Source organism: Carassius gibelio, chromosome A15, assembly GCF_023724105.1.
Source record: "Carassius gibelio isolate Cgi1373 ecotype wild population from Czech Republic chromosome A15, carGib1.2-hapl.c, whole genome shotgun sequence".
NCBI classification, from domain to species: Eukaryota; Metazoa; Chordata; class Actinopteri; order Cypriniformes; family Cyprinidae; genus Carassius; species Carassius gibelio.
The window spans coordinates 11459473-11477062 of record NC_068385.1 but is presented as its reverse complement, the minus strand read 5'-3'; the positions used below and the strand labels follow the sequence as shown (position 1 = coordinate 11477062).

The 17590-nt window shown below is 36.1% G+C and overlaps 1 protein-coding gene across 1 annotated transcript; it reads right to left on the bottom strand.

Moving 5' to 3' along the window:
• Positions 1-1118: 1118 nt before the first annotated feature.
• Positions 1119-16643, bottom strand: LOC128029478 (TLC domain-containing protein 2-like). Its single transcript, XM_052617286.1, has 4 exons — positions 16080-16643; positions 15689-15771; positions 14013-14095; positions 1119-3740 (listed from the first exon to the last, which is right to left on the bottom strand). The coding sequence occupies exons 1-4, from the start codon at positions 16256-16258 to the stop codon at positions 3351-3353; spliced, it is 735 nt and encodes a 244-aa protein (XP_052473246.1). The 5' UTR covers positions 16259-16643; the 3' UTR covers positions 1119-3350.
• Positions 16644-17590: the final 947 nt, after the last annotated feature.

The window sequence follows — 17590 nt, the reverse complement described above, 5'->3', positions numbered from 1 at the left end:
ACTACATGTGAAAGGAGTCATAATCAGGGGCGTTGCACAAGGTCCAGGGCCCTATGCAGTCCTGATGGGATTTTCTGGACCATGACAGTGTATTTTACTTGGACAGCCTCCCGGTTTTCATACAAAATATATTAAATTGTGCTCTGAAGACCAACAAAGCTTTTATGGGTTTGGAACGTCATGGAGGTAAAAGATTAATGACAAAATTATAATTTTTGGGTAGAGTATCCCTTTAAGTCAGGTACACTCTCAGAAATAAAGCTACAACAGCTGCCACTAAGGCGGTAACGTTACCTTTTCAAAAGGTACATATTTATACCTAAAGGGTCCATTTTGGTATATTAGTACTTAAAGTGTATATTAGAACATAATAGGTACAAAAGTGTACCTTTTGTAAAGGTACTACCCCAGTGACAACTTTTGTTCCTTTATTTCTGAGAGTGTGGCTAGGAACACAAAGTCATAGGTAGCTTAATGTTATTGGTGATGACAAAATAACATATTTACATATCATCATTGTTGGACAGAAACGTAAACCGGCCCAAAAGCACTACCATTTTCAGGAAATGTAAAAACACTTAGAAAAACGAACATAAAAATAATAAACACCGCATCAAGAGTTGGTATTGGGTTTGTGTATAATCAGACACTAAATGTGCCTTTATAATATTAACATTTTATGAAAATCAAGCTCAGGTGGAGTAACGAGGTGTTTGACCATTGAGTGATGGCAAAATTTGTTTTGGTTGTCCTTTGAACGGCCCTTTTTGTAAAAATAACAGACTTAAAGATGACCAATAGCATTAATTTAAAATAATAATAATAATAATAATGAAATATAATAGACATAGACATTTTTATAATGTTCAAAGGCACACCTGAAAACCTGTCAGGGCACAATGGTCAGGAAACACTGCTTTAGAGCAAACCTAAATATAGACTAAATTGTACCCCAACTATTGTCTAAAGCATATTATGTGATCTGAAAAAATAAGAATAAACAGTAAAAAACAAAAGTGTAGCTAAGTTGTTTAATGTTATATAAATCATAAAGTATTATCAAATTCTGTTATTCAATATAAAGTATTTTCCCAACTTCTCAAAACAATAACCTCAAATAGTGTTAATAACATTTTATTTCACAATATAAAGGTCATATACAAATTACTTTGATATTAATTACAAAACAATTAATCCAAACAAAAATAAAAATGCTATAGACATTTTAGTTACAACTGTTTAAAACTTAAAATGATTAGGGTAGTTAAAACCGCAAGGGTAAAAAAAAAAAAAAAAGTGAGCGAATGGAAAATACCATATTCCTTTAATTTTGCTCTCCTGGATGTTGGCACATATCTTTTTCCAGCTGTGATTTTTTTATTTTGGCTTTGGAAAACACTGCAACACTATGCTCAAAAACAAAAATCAGATCCACAATCCAACACTTGCTTATCTTTCACCAAACACAGTACAGAATTGCACTCTCAAGTGAAGAACAACCGCATCTTTAAAAAGTCACATTGGTTTTCTCTCAAAAACAAAAATGTATACCCCATATACACTGAGATACCAGTTACCTCACTAAGGAAGCAAATATACAAGCACAGTCTCAATATGAAGCTGCCAACACACCTCAAAAGTTTTGCCATTTCAGTGCACATTTATTTTTCTATTTTTCACTTGCTTGCTAAAAGTTATTTTAATTTCAATGTGAGTAGCTTTTTTTCCCCTTAGTTATTTATCCCTCCTTCAAACTTTAAAAATAAGGCAGGAGTACACCAGATTAAAATGCAATTAAACATCATGAATAAAAAATAGTTTTGTGGCACAAGTCGGTGATGCTACATGTGGTTTCAGAGTGTAAACTTTCCCGCCACACAGACAAGCCACTAATGTCCAATCAAATTAGAATCAGAATTCAGTCTACAATCTCAATGGCACGGAGTACATAAAGCAGCTAAACAAATAAATGCATTGACTTTAGTACACCTGACCAGGACCTTTCTTTACCACCAACGAAATCACAACATATTTTTTTCCATCATTCATTTAGTTCTTAAAAGCTACCTTTTTTTTTTGCAATTTGCTTCCAACCATTACAATCAATGACACGAAGTAGTACAAATAAATTACAAAAATTCAAAATTAAACAAAAATAAACAAATTACAAACTTTTATTAAAAAAAAAAAAAAAAGTTCATCGTATTTAAATCAAAATTAGTTCTGCTTTAATCATCGCCTCTTTTATTAAATAATAGCATAATCGAACATGAGGTCACTTGTGTACGTGTGTAGTGCCACCTATAGGCATGATTTGTGCAACGACGATCCTGTCAGATCTCAAACCTCACATGTATTGTTCAGTAATAATGACATGTAACAAGCATGAGTGTTTCAATCCTGATAGCTGTTGTCAAGACTCCAGCATCAAGATACTGATTCTCCACTTAAAGGGTAACAGATCAACTGAGAATAGTGGCATTCATCCACAAGGTAAAACTACAGTCATGTTTAGCAAATCATACCCCAACCTTGTAGAATACAGTACTTCCTGGTCATGGTCACTTCATTAGATATTTCTAGTCAGTACAGAGAATTTAAACTAAAAACAAGCTGTAATGGAATTCCATCAGTTCACCCAAAAATTAAATACCAGTCATCAAATCTATGATACGGCTTCAAAAGACTTCATATATATAAATTGGGCAACTGTAACATGACTTTTATGATGATGTTAGAACTTGACAGCCCGTGTCGTAATACACTTTCGTTAATTTGTATGAAATAGAGCAGCAAGAACAAAATGTCTCCAGTTGTGTTCCACAGAAGAGCTTTTTCCTTTGCATGAACTGTCCATTTATAAACCGTACAGAATTAGGAGGATACTGCTACAAGCTCATGAGGTAGCAGCTGTAGGTGTTAAGAGGCTAGAAAACAGCTTTAGCTTAGCTTTTAATAAATAAACCAAGCTCTCAATCTCAGCATAAGCATATGATTAGATTAAAAGAAGCAGATCAAGTTCATTTGAACTTATTACATTATAACATAAGTATTGAGTCACTGGATATATCATGCATGTGTATTTAAGCATCAAGTTGCATGTATAAACATATGTCATCCATTATTTTAGACATCTGTAAACCTGACCACAGCCATCATAAAAATCTTAACACAGCTTGAGGTCTACGTGAGATTAAGTAAAGTTGACTAGAACTTCGGTCTAGTTGACAATCAGGTGTTGCAGAAATGAAGTCAGTGGGTTGGAAAGGACATTTTCCCAAAGTGTGGGAATGGTGACGATGAGAGCAGATTTGGTTGGAGCTGAGACTAGAGCGAGAGGAGTCCGCTTCCTACATTTCTTTTTCCTTCTCTTTGCTCACCTCCTTCTCACGGCTAGACTTCATGAAGTCACTTCTCATCAGACGGTAAAACAGCACAATGTTCATGGCAGTCATGATGGCCAGACCCACGCTGCCGATGGTGTAGCTGACCAAGGGGATGAGGTCACGATTCAGCACCAGCCAACGGGTCATCCAGGCCAGGGTGTTGATACGAAACACTACGTAGGTGCCCAGGTTTATCATGCTGTTGACTCGGTAAAATGTACTTTTGGCCAAGCTGGCCATGCGGAGCACTTGCCTCAGGTGCAGAAAGATCGAATTGATCTCCACCAGCAGAGCCACCACTGCAAAACCCACATACCTATAGGTCAACACAGAGATCCCGAAACAGGTGATCACCTGCAAACAAAAGAAATTAAGATGCTTTATTAACAGCAATGCACTAAACATTTGTCATGGAAAAACTTTCAAGTAATTAGTCCATTCCCAAAAAAAGTTTAACATTCAAAATCTAAATATGATTATGTTTAGAACATTTTAAACATTTTATATTTTTTAATTTAAAACTATTTTTTTTCAATATTCTATTTGTTTCCAGAATTTTTGGTTGCATCTCCACAGCTGCACATGAATTTTAAGTTCACTACATAGATTACATTATGTGTCCAACTTATTACAAACATTACCTTCAGAAACAATTATTCATCGTAACATGATTTTTTAAAAGCATTTTTAAAGATGTTGTTTGACATGTTCATTCATCTGTAGGAAGTCGTTAGGTTTAAATGGGCCAATTAAATCATACACAGACTAATGTGCTTAATTCCGGCAGCGACTCTTTCGTCTTCTCAACACTGATCTGCTGGGAGGCAAAAAGAAAACAAATGAGCTTGTGTTCTGGATCATCTGACTACAGGCTGAGGACAGGAATACAAAGACTCCGTTGATTAATCCTAAACGCAACATGACAACAACCAAAGCCATCCCCATGAATGACACGAATCCAGATGGAGATCTACAGTTCAAACAAACCCTAGTCACGGCTTTGGTCAAGATTACTACCAACAGAGCAATCGCGATTGCGACCTTGATTCTGGAAGTATTTTTCCCTTGAACTGTCTCTATAAGCATTTATAATAATTCTTATAAAGAGTCCTAAACCAAACCAACAAGCTCGGAGAACTACCAGAAAAAAAAGAAAGAAAAAAGTTGATTTAAAAGCACATAAGTATGTAAACATTGTGACTGACTATGTGACATATTTTAAAAAGATAAATTAAAAATATAAAAATATTTACATTGGTAAAAAAGTAACTTATGAAAAGTTTTGATTTTTATTTATCAATTTTCATCCAAAAGAAAAATGTAAAACGTTTTTCTACTCTTCCACTAGGTGGCAGTCTATGCCTAACAATACAAAAACATTGTGAAAAGTGTGCATAGATTAATCTGAACTATTAAGTAATCAAAAGCTCCTACTTGCACTTATTAATGCAAAACTAATATTGCGCATTTAGATTTCAAATTCATTAAGACATTTTCCTCTTGGTATCTCATTCTCATGAATCCCTAACCAAAAGGCAGTCAAAGAGAAATACAAATCAAAAGTATTTATCAACCATGAGAAACTTACAGTAAGAACTATTAACTACTAACTAACTTCTGTAATTTATACAGTTTTATTAAAAAGTGTACAATGTACATCATTATCAAAGTGTACATGTACAATGGCAGAACCATTAACTCCTTTGGTAACAGGACATGATTCACTGTCTGCAATGCAACCCTGTTCACATGACAGCCGGCTGGTCCTTGTGGTGAGGAATGTCACAGCAGGAACGCCAGTGGCTCTCTCAGTAGGCATGAAGCAGGCAAGTAATGTATAATGGCTTTTAATAGCTTAAAATCCAAACATCTCTTTATAGCAATGTGTGGCATGTATGCGCCATTCATAAAGCAAAGCATGACAGAAGCTGACCATCCATTCAGCTATGTGGACAGTAAACACATCAGAGTTTGCTTTACAGTGTCTAAAAGTGGTCTGCAGTCAGATCACAGACTAGGAATGGTTACAAATGAAAACTGTTGGTTTAGCAGGACTGTTAGCTCGGTGAACAGGATTTATGTCTGTAAATCATATAAAGACGCATGATTACCACATAAGATTTGTGTCCCCTGTCTCATGACTGAGAGGATGTTGACCTTTGGCTAACACTTTGTCTTTGCCTTGGTGAGGTCAACATCTCCACTTACACAACTGAATAAAGCTTTGAACATCACAAACAAACCCGTTATCTTTAGGAGACCCTGTCTCTCCTTAAGGTGACAAGAACACCGTAAGGAAGTGATCAAAGCCTGATGAGAATAAGTGGATGAATAGATTTCATTTTACTAAATGAAAGTGAAATGCAAACAAGACCGGTCATCTACACTAAATGAGGTCAACAGGTGCTACACAAGTCAAAGACATCAGAATCAAACACACAATATTGTACCATTTGTAATATTTGAATGGCAACTGTAATAAAGAGATAAAACACTCTTCAACTTCCTTCTCGGCCTTGAAAAGAAAATAATCATTGACAGAAAAAGAGCAAAGTCTTCATGTCATATACATCACATAACATGATGCTTTAAGTGAACAGTTGTGTCCCTGCAGCTCCTGGTTGAACATAGCGCTCGCAACGGCACAGTTAGGGTCCATTCTCAGGGAACACACATACTGATTAAATGCATATTTTATTGTAAATGTATAGTACACTTCTATCCAGTAAGGAGGTTTTAAATTGACATTAAAGATTTATAATGCAACAAAAGTTTAAAGCTGCATTAGGGAACTTTTGACGCTCTAGCGGTTAATAAACAGAACTGCTTGCGTCTTGCGGAAGAACATCGTAGCCGGAACTACTTCTCTCTGTTTATGTCTATGAAGAATCACAAAGGTACTGGGTTACTCCACCACGGTATCCCCGAAGCAATCTAAAATAGTCCGAATATAAACACTTAGTATAGGTGCACCATAGTGATTCAAGGCAAGCCAAAAACACGGTTTGGAAAATGGATTCATGGTGTACTCGCTTATTATATACATTTTTCTACATTTTGAACACAAACAAAGTTACGGACCGCAGCTCTGATTGGTTGTTTTTTACCGGGAGCGATGGAGTTTCTGCAAATGGCAATAGGACCACTGGGAGGAGCCAGAGACGCTTGATTTTTTTCACTGATTATCTGTCTCATATTCTACTGTCAGGACATAATGACAGGTTTAATATGTAAAAAATATTTTTTTTTTTTACAAAAGTTCCCTACAGCACCTTTAAATAAATGCTGTCCATTTAAAATTTATATTCATCAAAGCAGCCTTTAATAAGTGATATTATAACAGTAGTGCATATAAGGGGATTTGAACCTTTACAAGACGCTTAAATGAATATGATAATAAAATCATCACAAAAGTAGCACAAGATACTTTTACATTTGAAATCAAACTAAACATCTTCTTATAAAGCTGCTTTCAAATCTATACAAAGAAAAAACAATCCACTTCAACGTACTGCTGCAGACACCAACAGAACAATCAACGTGAATATGAATTAGCCAGATTATTCTCGTAATCCATCTGCAGTCACGTAAAATAATCTTATTCACTCACACACAAAGCCCAATAAAGATGGCAATCCAAAACGTAGGAGCAATAAAAAAAGCACATGCTGTTCACATCTGAATTTTTTCAACACTATTATGCATAAAAAGTCCTACTGATGCAATAATAACAACAATCACACAAAAAAAAACAACAACATGGGAGACATACAAATGGTATTTGGCATGGGGCCAAAAAGGCTCCTCCTGAGGAACTGAATGGGGGGAGGGGGGTGGAACAGCAGTACCAGTCTCAAACCAGTTAACCTGGTTACAGGTGAAACTCATTCAGAACGGTTTTCCAGCAGGCCTATTTGATCAGCATGTGAGAAATACTGAAGCTCAGTGAGAAATAGAGAGCAGATGCCAATGGCTTCAGACCAAATGAGGTGATGAAAGAAGAACGGACAAGTGCACTAACAGAGAGGACGCATGCTTTGTTGAAGATAAACATGAACACACAAAATTTTTTTCTCATTTTTACGATGATTTAAGAATAAAAACACCATAAAGAGTACCATCCAAATTGTGCACAATTTACATTACTTATAAAAGACTGTGTTGAAAGAATTTAATTCAGCAAGAACGCATTAAACTGATAGAAAGTAATAGTAAACACATTTATAATATTAACCTAAACCTAATAATTTCCAAAATAAATGACTAACCTAACTCAAATTTGTTTGTTCCTCACACAAAGTGATCATATAAATGGTGAGAAAACGTAGAATTGTGTATTTAAGTGTTTATTTTTTTATATAAACAAATACAGTGCAGCTGGTCTGTAAGGCAGATCCTCCAGATTCCAATCCCAGTGTAAGAACAGACACAAACACAGAAAGCAGAGCCACCCATGTAAAGGCATCTGAGAGCGAGGAGGGGCCAGAGGGTGTGTGAGAGAGTGAAACTGGGCTGGGACATGAAGCTGAAGGTGGAGTGGGTATGTGGAAATATAGTCATATGAAATAAAGGTTGAGAGACGTGAACTCAACGGGTGTGGCACAGTTTAACAGATAAAAGATGGATGAATATGTGAGTGTGTGTTTATGAGTCCAGCATTATCATGAATCATTGATGATTTTTAAGATGGGTGAGATGAGGGTTGAGCTGGGACAGTCTTGAACATTCACAGTATTTTCGCAATGAATTTGTCATCGATTAAGCAACATCATGAATATTACAACGATTATAATTTCCTTTTTATTTACCCATTAAGTTTCCCAAAAAAAGGTTGTCGTTAGACTAGTTTGACAATTCTGCTTGGTCCTGTAACTATGAGAGCATTAATTGAAACAATCTTTTCAGAAGAACTCTGATTCAGCTGCATCTGAATTTTGTTTTTGTTTTTCCTCCCCGACAAACTGACAAAAAAATTAAAACACTTCTACACTACTTACTGGAAATAGGTCTATTTAATCTCCACAATCTAAGATGACAAGTAAAAGCACTAATCTTTTGTGGCCGGATGAAATTGGGTCAATACATTTATTTAATTAAGTTCTAAAAATAGATACTGTAAATGCAAATGGATAATTGGAATGGAAATAAAGACTATAAAGTGTAGAAGATACTGACATTCTTATACCCATCCCTCTTGTAAATGATAATGATGAGCTTTGTGGAGATGTTTACTCAGTCATAGTCAGGACAAAGTCCACAACCTCACCCTGACTTGACATGACCCAGAGGAAGGCAGGATTGGGTCAGTAAAACCCCATAAAACCCTGGTCAAACAATAACAGGACCCAAAAAAATAGACACACAACTGTTTACATTTTTGGGAATGGTATGGGATTTTCTTTTAAAAGGTAAAAAAAAAAAAAAAAAAACTAGATCGAAAGTTAAGTAAAAAAAGAAATATTGTGAAATATGATTGCAATGCAAAATATTTTTTACTTACACAACCCTCTTCATTGCAAGTAAATCACTCACATATTTGACTAAATCTACATTCTGGCGACTAAATGATGTCTAATATTAGAAAATGGCTAATAAATTCTCAGGTTTTACTCGCCAGTGTGGAGTTGGAGGCTATATAGGCCTATAAGTTTAGCACAGATATATTTTCACTCGCGAACACTCGAACTCTGGCTGAGGGCCTCAGAGTTTCACTCTCCGTCAAGCGATCTGTGATTTTTCTCAGTTCATCTCAATGGATGGACAGCGCAACTGTGTTTAATGTAGCCTACCATAAACATTAGTGTGAAGGCGCACATCGCAGTCTTTTTCTTTCTCTCACACACACACACACACACACACACACACAGAGAAAGAGAGAGAGAGTGTGAGTGAACTGACTCGCTACATTTAAATAATATTCTTTGTTGTTTTTTCCTGTCAAATTAATGGCAATCCTATGGAATTCTTCAGCTTTTAAGAACAGCCATGTTTTCATGTAGTGGGTGGAGTTAATGCACAAACGACAATCTCACAGGCTGGCGCTCATCTATTATCGTCCCCGTTTTGATTTCAGCAAATCAGTTCAAGCGAACGCACAAAACCTGATTTATATTCATGAATCCAGCAGCTCATTAATCCTTGATGGTAAAGCTGAATTTTCATTGTAACATGATCCTTCAGAAAATCATTCTAATATGCCGCTTTGGAAACATTTATTACTATCAGTGTTGAAAACAGCTGTACTGCTTAATTTTTTTTTGAAAACTGCACAATACGTTCCGCACAAAATCACGCAAAATCTCCATGGTGGAACGGACTCTGGGTCTATCTGTGTCCTGGATCGGTGAAGGGCACTCTCCAGACACCCGATGATGGCTTTTTTCCAGTCTCCAGTAATTCACCTCGATCCAGAACTGAGACTTTAGGGTCTTTTCATCGTGTGGGCAGGTGAAAGACGAGACGACAGAAACTTTCCGTAAAAGTAAGAAAATCAAGGCTCGGTTGTGTATTTCAAAGCGGAGTCCATTTTAGGTCTGGTAATCTGTCACCGATGTTGCGAGGAAAACATAAGATGAAGAGTAACGTTCCAACACAAAGTTTAACGAGAGTAATCCAAATAACAGGCACACAGGCAGGGCAACATACTCTTAACATAACGGTGACTGGACAATGAGTGACTGAAAAGGAACAACTTAAAAGATTTTATTCATGTTTTGAGTGGTCCACTTTGGCCTAAATGTCTGCCATTCTTTTTATTTTATATTTAGCTACCTTATAAAGCTTTGTTTTTAAAATAGGAAAATTTGTTTGACTTGTACTGCTCACACAACTTGCAAAATAGTAAACCTATCACAACAAAGAATATTCTTGATATATTTTTGCAATATTGCCGACTCCAAATTTATCATTTGAGAGCCATGCATAGCATCATGCATACACACATGGACAACACAGTTTCCATGGCAACCAGACATGTACTATGGCAGTGCTCCAGATCCACTTTGAGGTACTCGGACTCAAGGTATTGAAACGCTCTGAATCAAACAAGAACGTGTGCCTTCAGCCCTAAATCTCAGTAAGGTATACACTGAACCTGCCACAGCCAAGTGTTTCTAGGTCGGCAGAATTCTTTTCTTTGCTATGATCACTCACATCATGGTGAAATTCACCTAAATATTCATCTTGAATCTTGAATCTTGAATCATCTACAGTGGAAAAATAAAACAAATCAGATGAAGCTACTTCATACTTCAAGGAAGTTCCATTCAAAAAAATAAACAGGAAGTTCTCAGAATATAAATGGCATGTCTATTTTTTTGGCTGCTGGGGAGACTGAGATCTTATTTACAAGCGGGTTGTTTTCGCCCAGACAGCATGATGTTCTGGAAGATTTGTTGAAGTAAGCACAAATACAGGTCTCTCATGATGTGGGAAGTCTTCATCAGAGAGAGACGGAGAGGCTTTTAGGTCTACAGGTTATAGAGGAAATTTCAAAGGGGTTTGCATTCAACGGGATGTCGTCTATAAGAGTCCTGGAGCATTAAAATGTGGACCAGATGCCTCTGCTTCTTTCTGGAAAATGCTGAATGCATGCTGCAAGAAGAGGAGGGATCCAGCAGCTACAAATACACTACAGGGCTCTGGAGCCAAAAGTGGTTCCCTCGCTCGTACACATTCTTTCCCTTTCATTCCTCCGGTGCCTCTTATTCTTTCCACTTCCCTTCCAGAACAGCGCTTGCTATTAACCTCTGACCTACTGTAAATGTATGCACTCTCCATTATCATTTGCTCTGTAACTGAAGCCACTAATGTTGATGAGCAAGCAATTGATTAATAATTTTTTTTTGACAGAAATATTTGACAATGAAATTAGTCATTTGTAAAACATCTGCCAGGTAAAGGCATAAGGGCAAAAAATAAAAAATAATAATAATAATAGAAAATAAAACCGAATCAGATAATCAGATTAATTTCAGGTTCATTCTTAGATGTTTACCATATACATCCAAACGTTTTATGGTTTTAGACATCAAAGATGTCTGTCCGAATGCTTTTGGTTGTAATGTTGGTGCTTTAAAAGTCTTAAAACATCAGAAAAGCAAAACTAGTTTGTTGAAACTTCTCTACTATGTAGTTGCAATTATAACTGAATCACCATCCAATAAGCTACATAAAAGTGTAGAGGGACTTCTTACTACAATGGACTTGTTTTCCACTTATGTTACTGACAACTTTATCCAGAGTACAGCTTTTTGAACAAGTCAGGGAAAGCCACAGGTTTTACACAGCAGAGCTGGATTATCAGGTTCAACAGAAAATGCAGAGGGCTGTAATTTAGTTTCCTGGCATGGAACCACTCAACTGCATCACTTTAGCGATTGAGTCAAATCTGTCAGTGAGCAAATACAATCACCTCAGGCTTCTGTGTATAGGTGAACAAACAATCACCCTTGCCAGACACTTGCCAAACCATCAGACTATTCCATTGTTTTGTATTTTTCCACTGATTGCATATCTGCATGCATGGTATGAATGACCACTAATAATGAATGAGACTTGAAAGCTTTAATTAGCAAACTCAATTCTTCTAAACGAATGGGGGATGAGAGACATTTGCTTTCTGAAGCACCATTTCTGAGAGACCAGTTTAAAAGAGGGCTGTGGTTGTCCAAATGCCAAAAATGTTATTGGGTCAGTGTGATGTTTTCCACAGAACCACCTCTGGAAACTCCAGCATTCGCAAAAGTGACAGCCAAGCAGTACTACCCACAAACCATTTTTAAGTTGTCACTATTCTGACATTGGAGAACACCAGTGTTTTTCCACTTCAACTGAATGACTATTTTTCCGTACACGGACTTCCTCTTCACCTCAAATCAGACTTGATTTTATGTACTCTACCTTTCAAAAGTTTGAGATCAGTAAGGCTTTTTTTTTTGCCAAGTGTTTTTTTATACTGTATATTCAGCAAGATTGTTTTGAAAGAAATATTTTTATTCAGCAAGATACCTTACTTCATTGATCAAAAGTACAGACATTACAAAAATATTAAGCAGCACAACCGTTTAACATTGATAACAGTAAATGTTTCTTGAGCATCAAATCAATGAATTAAAAAGATTTCTGAAGGACATGTGACACTGAAGATTGCCGTAATGCCTGCTGAAAACCCTGTTTTCACAATTCAGAAGTTATTTTGTATTGTAATATACAATAGAACTGTTTTTGCTGTATTTTTGATCAGATAAAGATACCTTGGAGATCATATTTTTTCAAAATCTTACAGATTTATGAAGTTTTCTAATGGCAGTGTGTATAACTAATGCATTAAATTTCAAGGTAAAACTACACATAGTCTGGATAGGGTGGGGCAAGACGCCCACACTGATCTTGATCACATGATCTAAAGCTCCAATGATCTTTTAATTCCTAAAAAGAAGGCTTTCAACAGACTCCAATTGCCTTTGCAAATATTTCACCTGTAGACATTTTGATTCATGGAAAATAAAACATCATAATGGCATTTTTGGTGTGGCAAGACAGACGTTCACTCCAACCTGATCCAGCAACAAAAAAGGTCTTTGTTGACAGACTGCATTCCATTCAAACTAAGCACATCTAAAACAACGCTTCTCTTATGATTACAGTTTGGCTCATGATGAACAGAGGGGAAGGATGAAACAGGGTGGAGATGAGGGCGTCTGACAGTTTCTCACAGTACCATTAATAATCTGACAGCATGTTCCCTTCAGCCACTTCACTGAATGAGATCTCAAGAAAAGAGGGAACAACAGCAACAACAGAACCACAGAATGAAGCTGGCTTCTTTACCAAGTGGTGACGCCACAGAACCCCAAAAGAACCAAAGCTCAGAAAACCCACTGGACTCAAAGCAAGTGTTTGGACAGAGTCCTTCCTCATCCTTTGCAACACAGCAGGATACACTGGCTGTGATAATTCATGCAAATGACTTCAAAAGGCCTCGCTATAGACTTGTTTGTATTCTGTATCTAATCTATTGAGACTCAGAACCTCTGTCGACTTTATCACCTCACCTTTTTCCAAAAAATATATATCGAACCACAAACAAGGCAAAGACAAGGTGGTCAGACAGGTTGGCTATTTGAGCACACTGAAGAGGTGCCGAATCAGGTCTGGGTAGTTTTATTAGATGGATGAGTAATACAGAAACCTCTTCTGGAATGAAGTTACTGTTTACCATTAGATCCACCTTCACAACTAGCCAGTGGCTTTCTTTCCATTGTTATCATTTGTTGTCATATTATTTTATGACGTTATCTTCATGAAAATTAAGCACTATTATCATACAAATTCTCATATCTGTAAGGCAAAAAGCAATGATATATTAATTTAGTTATAAAGGTACTTAGAAATGAAGGTAGTATTTGTTGAACCGTTTACTTATGATTAAAAATACAAATGAGAATTTGGAGGAAAATTGCTCAATTGTGGAAAAGTGCTTAATTGTCAAGAAAATCTTAATGGTCCTAAAAACAGGCTTTAAATTTGGGCGAATTTCCTGATTTATCCATACAACAGTGAAGCGGATGAGTTTCTTTAAAAATAAATCAGAATTTGTATGTACCATGCTTTGCGTCTACTCACCACAACATGGTGGAAAAGGAGCTCCCATGAATGACTGATCTTCTGGTTGATAACCATATCAAAGAAGTCATATATAAAGTAACCTGAAGCACAGAAATGCATATTAACACTATATTTGTCAAACAATGGACATGAATCATTCAACAGGTTTTTCAAGCAACAGATCCCATGACTACAATTGTGTTGGTAACCAAGATATTTCCAGAGGGCTATTTATATCCACCTCCAAATATGAGGGTCTCCATGGAGACTGCATTTTAGAGCAGATCAACAGCAAATGAAGCTCAATATAGGAGACCTCATTAATATAAATGTACTGATTAGCATTTTCATTATACACACCCGTTTCCCAATTCTATTTTTTTAGCTCACATTACACTGATAGCAGTGTTTATTTTCTAAAACAAGCCTTGACATAGATATTTTACTGAAAAAATAAAATGCTCATTAAGATTTTTTTTTTTCCCTGTAAGATGAATGCATGAATTCGGTCCTTCATTTTTGTCTATTGAAGCACATTCGAAACAAGTTTACTTCAGACTTTTAAGCAAGAACTTGAAAAGCCACAATTTTAAGAGTTGCTGAGTTACAGACTGGCGGATGTACATGTCAAACCCATGAGCCTTGCAGTGAAGTTTTTATGGACATATATTATGCAGAGATAACATTTTCTGTAAAAAAAAAAAATGCTATAAATTGCAAAAGTACAACAATTTAAAGTAAAGGCCCATTCACAAAGAGTCATGTGACTTGGGGGTAGCACACGTGCATGTGACAGATCATAAAGCAAACCATTCATTCTGCTGCTACAGTTAACATTTCTGCCAAATGCACGTGGGTTTCCTCAAAGTATTCAAAATATCTCTGGCATTTTGAATGGGAATTATCTACTTTTTGGTTGAAATAAACATTGCAATCAACTGTGCAACATTTAAGAGCAATGTTAAATGAAAGCACAATACACAAATACAGCTAATAATCCAAGAGGAACAACATGCAGTCAGTTTCTATGATGCTGGATGTTTGCAGTAAGTTTCATGTCACAGTCTTATTGCTGCAATGCTAGAAATATATATATATTTGCATTAAAGGAATGCATTTATATATATTTATTCTATTATTTATTCATAGTAGGATCCTTTACCTAAAACTGCAAGTAAATCTGACATTATGATGTTTTCTATGACTATGAACTGACTGGTAGTAGGTCTCAATGATCTGACTTTATACACCTCAGATCTTTTTTTTAGTGAAAAAGAGCATTAGTTGTTGATCATTTTGTGAATGTTAGTTCTGAGGTGCACGAGCTCAGATCAATAAGGCCTGTAATTAATCAGTTTCAAAACGAAACACACAACTTGTTATTGAAAAGAAAAAGTTGATAAAAAGATTGAATGCACTATTTGGGAATAATAATACATAACGAGAATTTTATAAGTAATTTTTTTTTAGCGGGAACAACAAGAGTAATAAGGCGGGGATGGAAATTAGCCAAAAGCACAAAAATAAAATAAAAAAATATATCAGTAAAGTCACCTGTCAAGTCTAACCCATTAACATCAAATGACTGAGTAGGACTCTGTACACCTGACAGGGAGGAGTGCTTGGCAACACATGGGCATCCCGCTTTATGAATAGCATCATAACACGCTTTTATAATAAAGCTTTATACTCACCGATTGATACAGATACCAAGGCGTGAGAGAAAACGGAGTGTGTTTCTATCAAATCCTCAGCCATCTGGGGATGCATGCAAAAACTACAAAAGCAGACGTTTTATAGTCAGGGAATGGCGTTTAAATTGAAAATGCTCCACATGTGTGAAAATGCTGGGTGGTTAGCACAAACATTCATATCTTCAATTTGCATGAACCCCTGGGGTAAACGTGTGTTGTCTACATGCATCTTATCAATTACTATGTGTCTGTTAAACTACATCCGTTAAACATGAAGCTGAGAAGATCCTACAGTCTGATAAAATTCTCAAGCACCTGATAAAGGCATCAAACAGACGGTGCATACAGGAACGTATTCCCTATACAGATGTGGGGGAATTCTGACACTCACCAAAGCACAGACCACACTCCAGTTAGGAGGCTGTGTACGAAAGAGGTGGAGATGTTTTTCCATTTCCAAACGTTCCTCTGAGCTGTCTCGGGGATGGGAAGTTTGCCGATTCCATAGTTTACTAATTTGAAAAAGCCTACCGAGGATCCAGTGGTCAAAATCACTGAATTTAACTCCATATTTTAAGCGCGCGCTTCTGTCTCGTTGTCACTACCCGAATCTGTCGCGCGTCTAGAGCTACCAGTTACGCGTTTTATCTGTTATTCAATCAAAAAATACATCCCGGTTGTTTGTATTTATTTCATTTTCCCTTTCAGTAATCCAAACTTATAAGACTGGGTCGTCTCCGTAGGTAGAGTCCTTGTATATTTCAAAATTGCTCGATTATTCTGTCTTTGTTAATTAAACAAAAAACAACAACTGCTTTTTGTCTCAGTGCTCAGTTTTCTCGGTCCGACGTAAAGCTAAAGAGACAGTGATGGTGGCTCAATCACGAGTGGCAACAAATAAATATAAGCTAATGTGTGTGTTACAAAATCCTGACGCTTGTGTAACTTTTTCGCTTTTTCAATGACCAAACGAGAGAATCCCCGCCCACTCATCGAGAGGCGCGGTTGTAAAAGTTGAACTATGGGAGATGTAGTATCAGTCAGGGATTTCGTAACTTGCATTTTAAGACAGAAAGAAAGAAAGAAAGAAAGAAAGAAAGAAAGAAAGAAAGAAAGAAAGAAAGAAAGAAAGAAAGAAAGAAAGAAAGAAAGAAAGAAAGAAAGAAAGAATTTTATTTTTGATGTGCCATTGAGCTTCTCCAGCGTCTTCATTATTCCATTAGTCTAAAATAAAATTATTCTACTTACCAGTATTTTACATGACTTTTAATTGTTATTTACAACATAATAATAATAATAATAATAATAATAATAATAATAATAATAATAATAATAATAATTAACACCAGTAGGGTTCCGCTCAAATGTTATGTTTATTTATTGTTCTTCATCTAGAAAATAATTGCAGAAGATATCGGGTTTGCAGCTCGTTCGTGTTACTCAACGAGTAAATATTTAATTAAATAAACAATTTAAATAATGTTTACAAATTTATTTTCCACCAAAAAAAAATATTTGAGATGTGATGGACATTGAACTTCTGAATTCGTATGTGATGCATATGTGTTCACAATCACATTTGGAACAGTGGAAAAATTACTCAATTGAAAAGTGTTTTAATGGAGTTTAATCTCACGAACGACACCTGGACCCTTTAGGCGACGAGCGACATCTCGTGGTTTTCTTTATGTAAACTATGTTGTTGCCGTTGCACAATATTTCACTCACACAGCCTATTAAAATATCACAATTTGAATACAGATTCAATGAGTTAAAGGGATAGTTTAACCCCAAATTAAAAGGATTTAATCATGTATTTACTACTCTATAAACTTGTATGATTGCGAAATGTGTGCGAAGCGCATGTAAGACAGAGAGCATCATGATTGGCCTGTTTCTGCA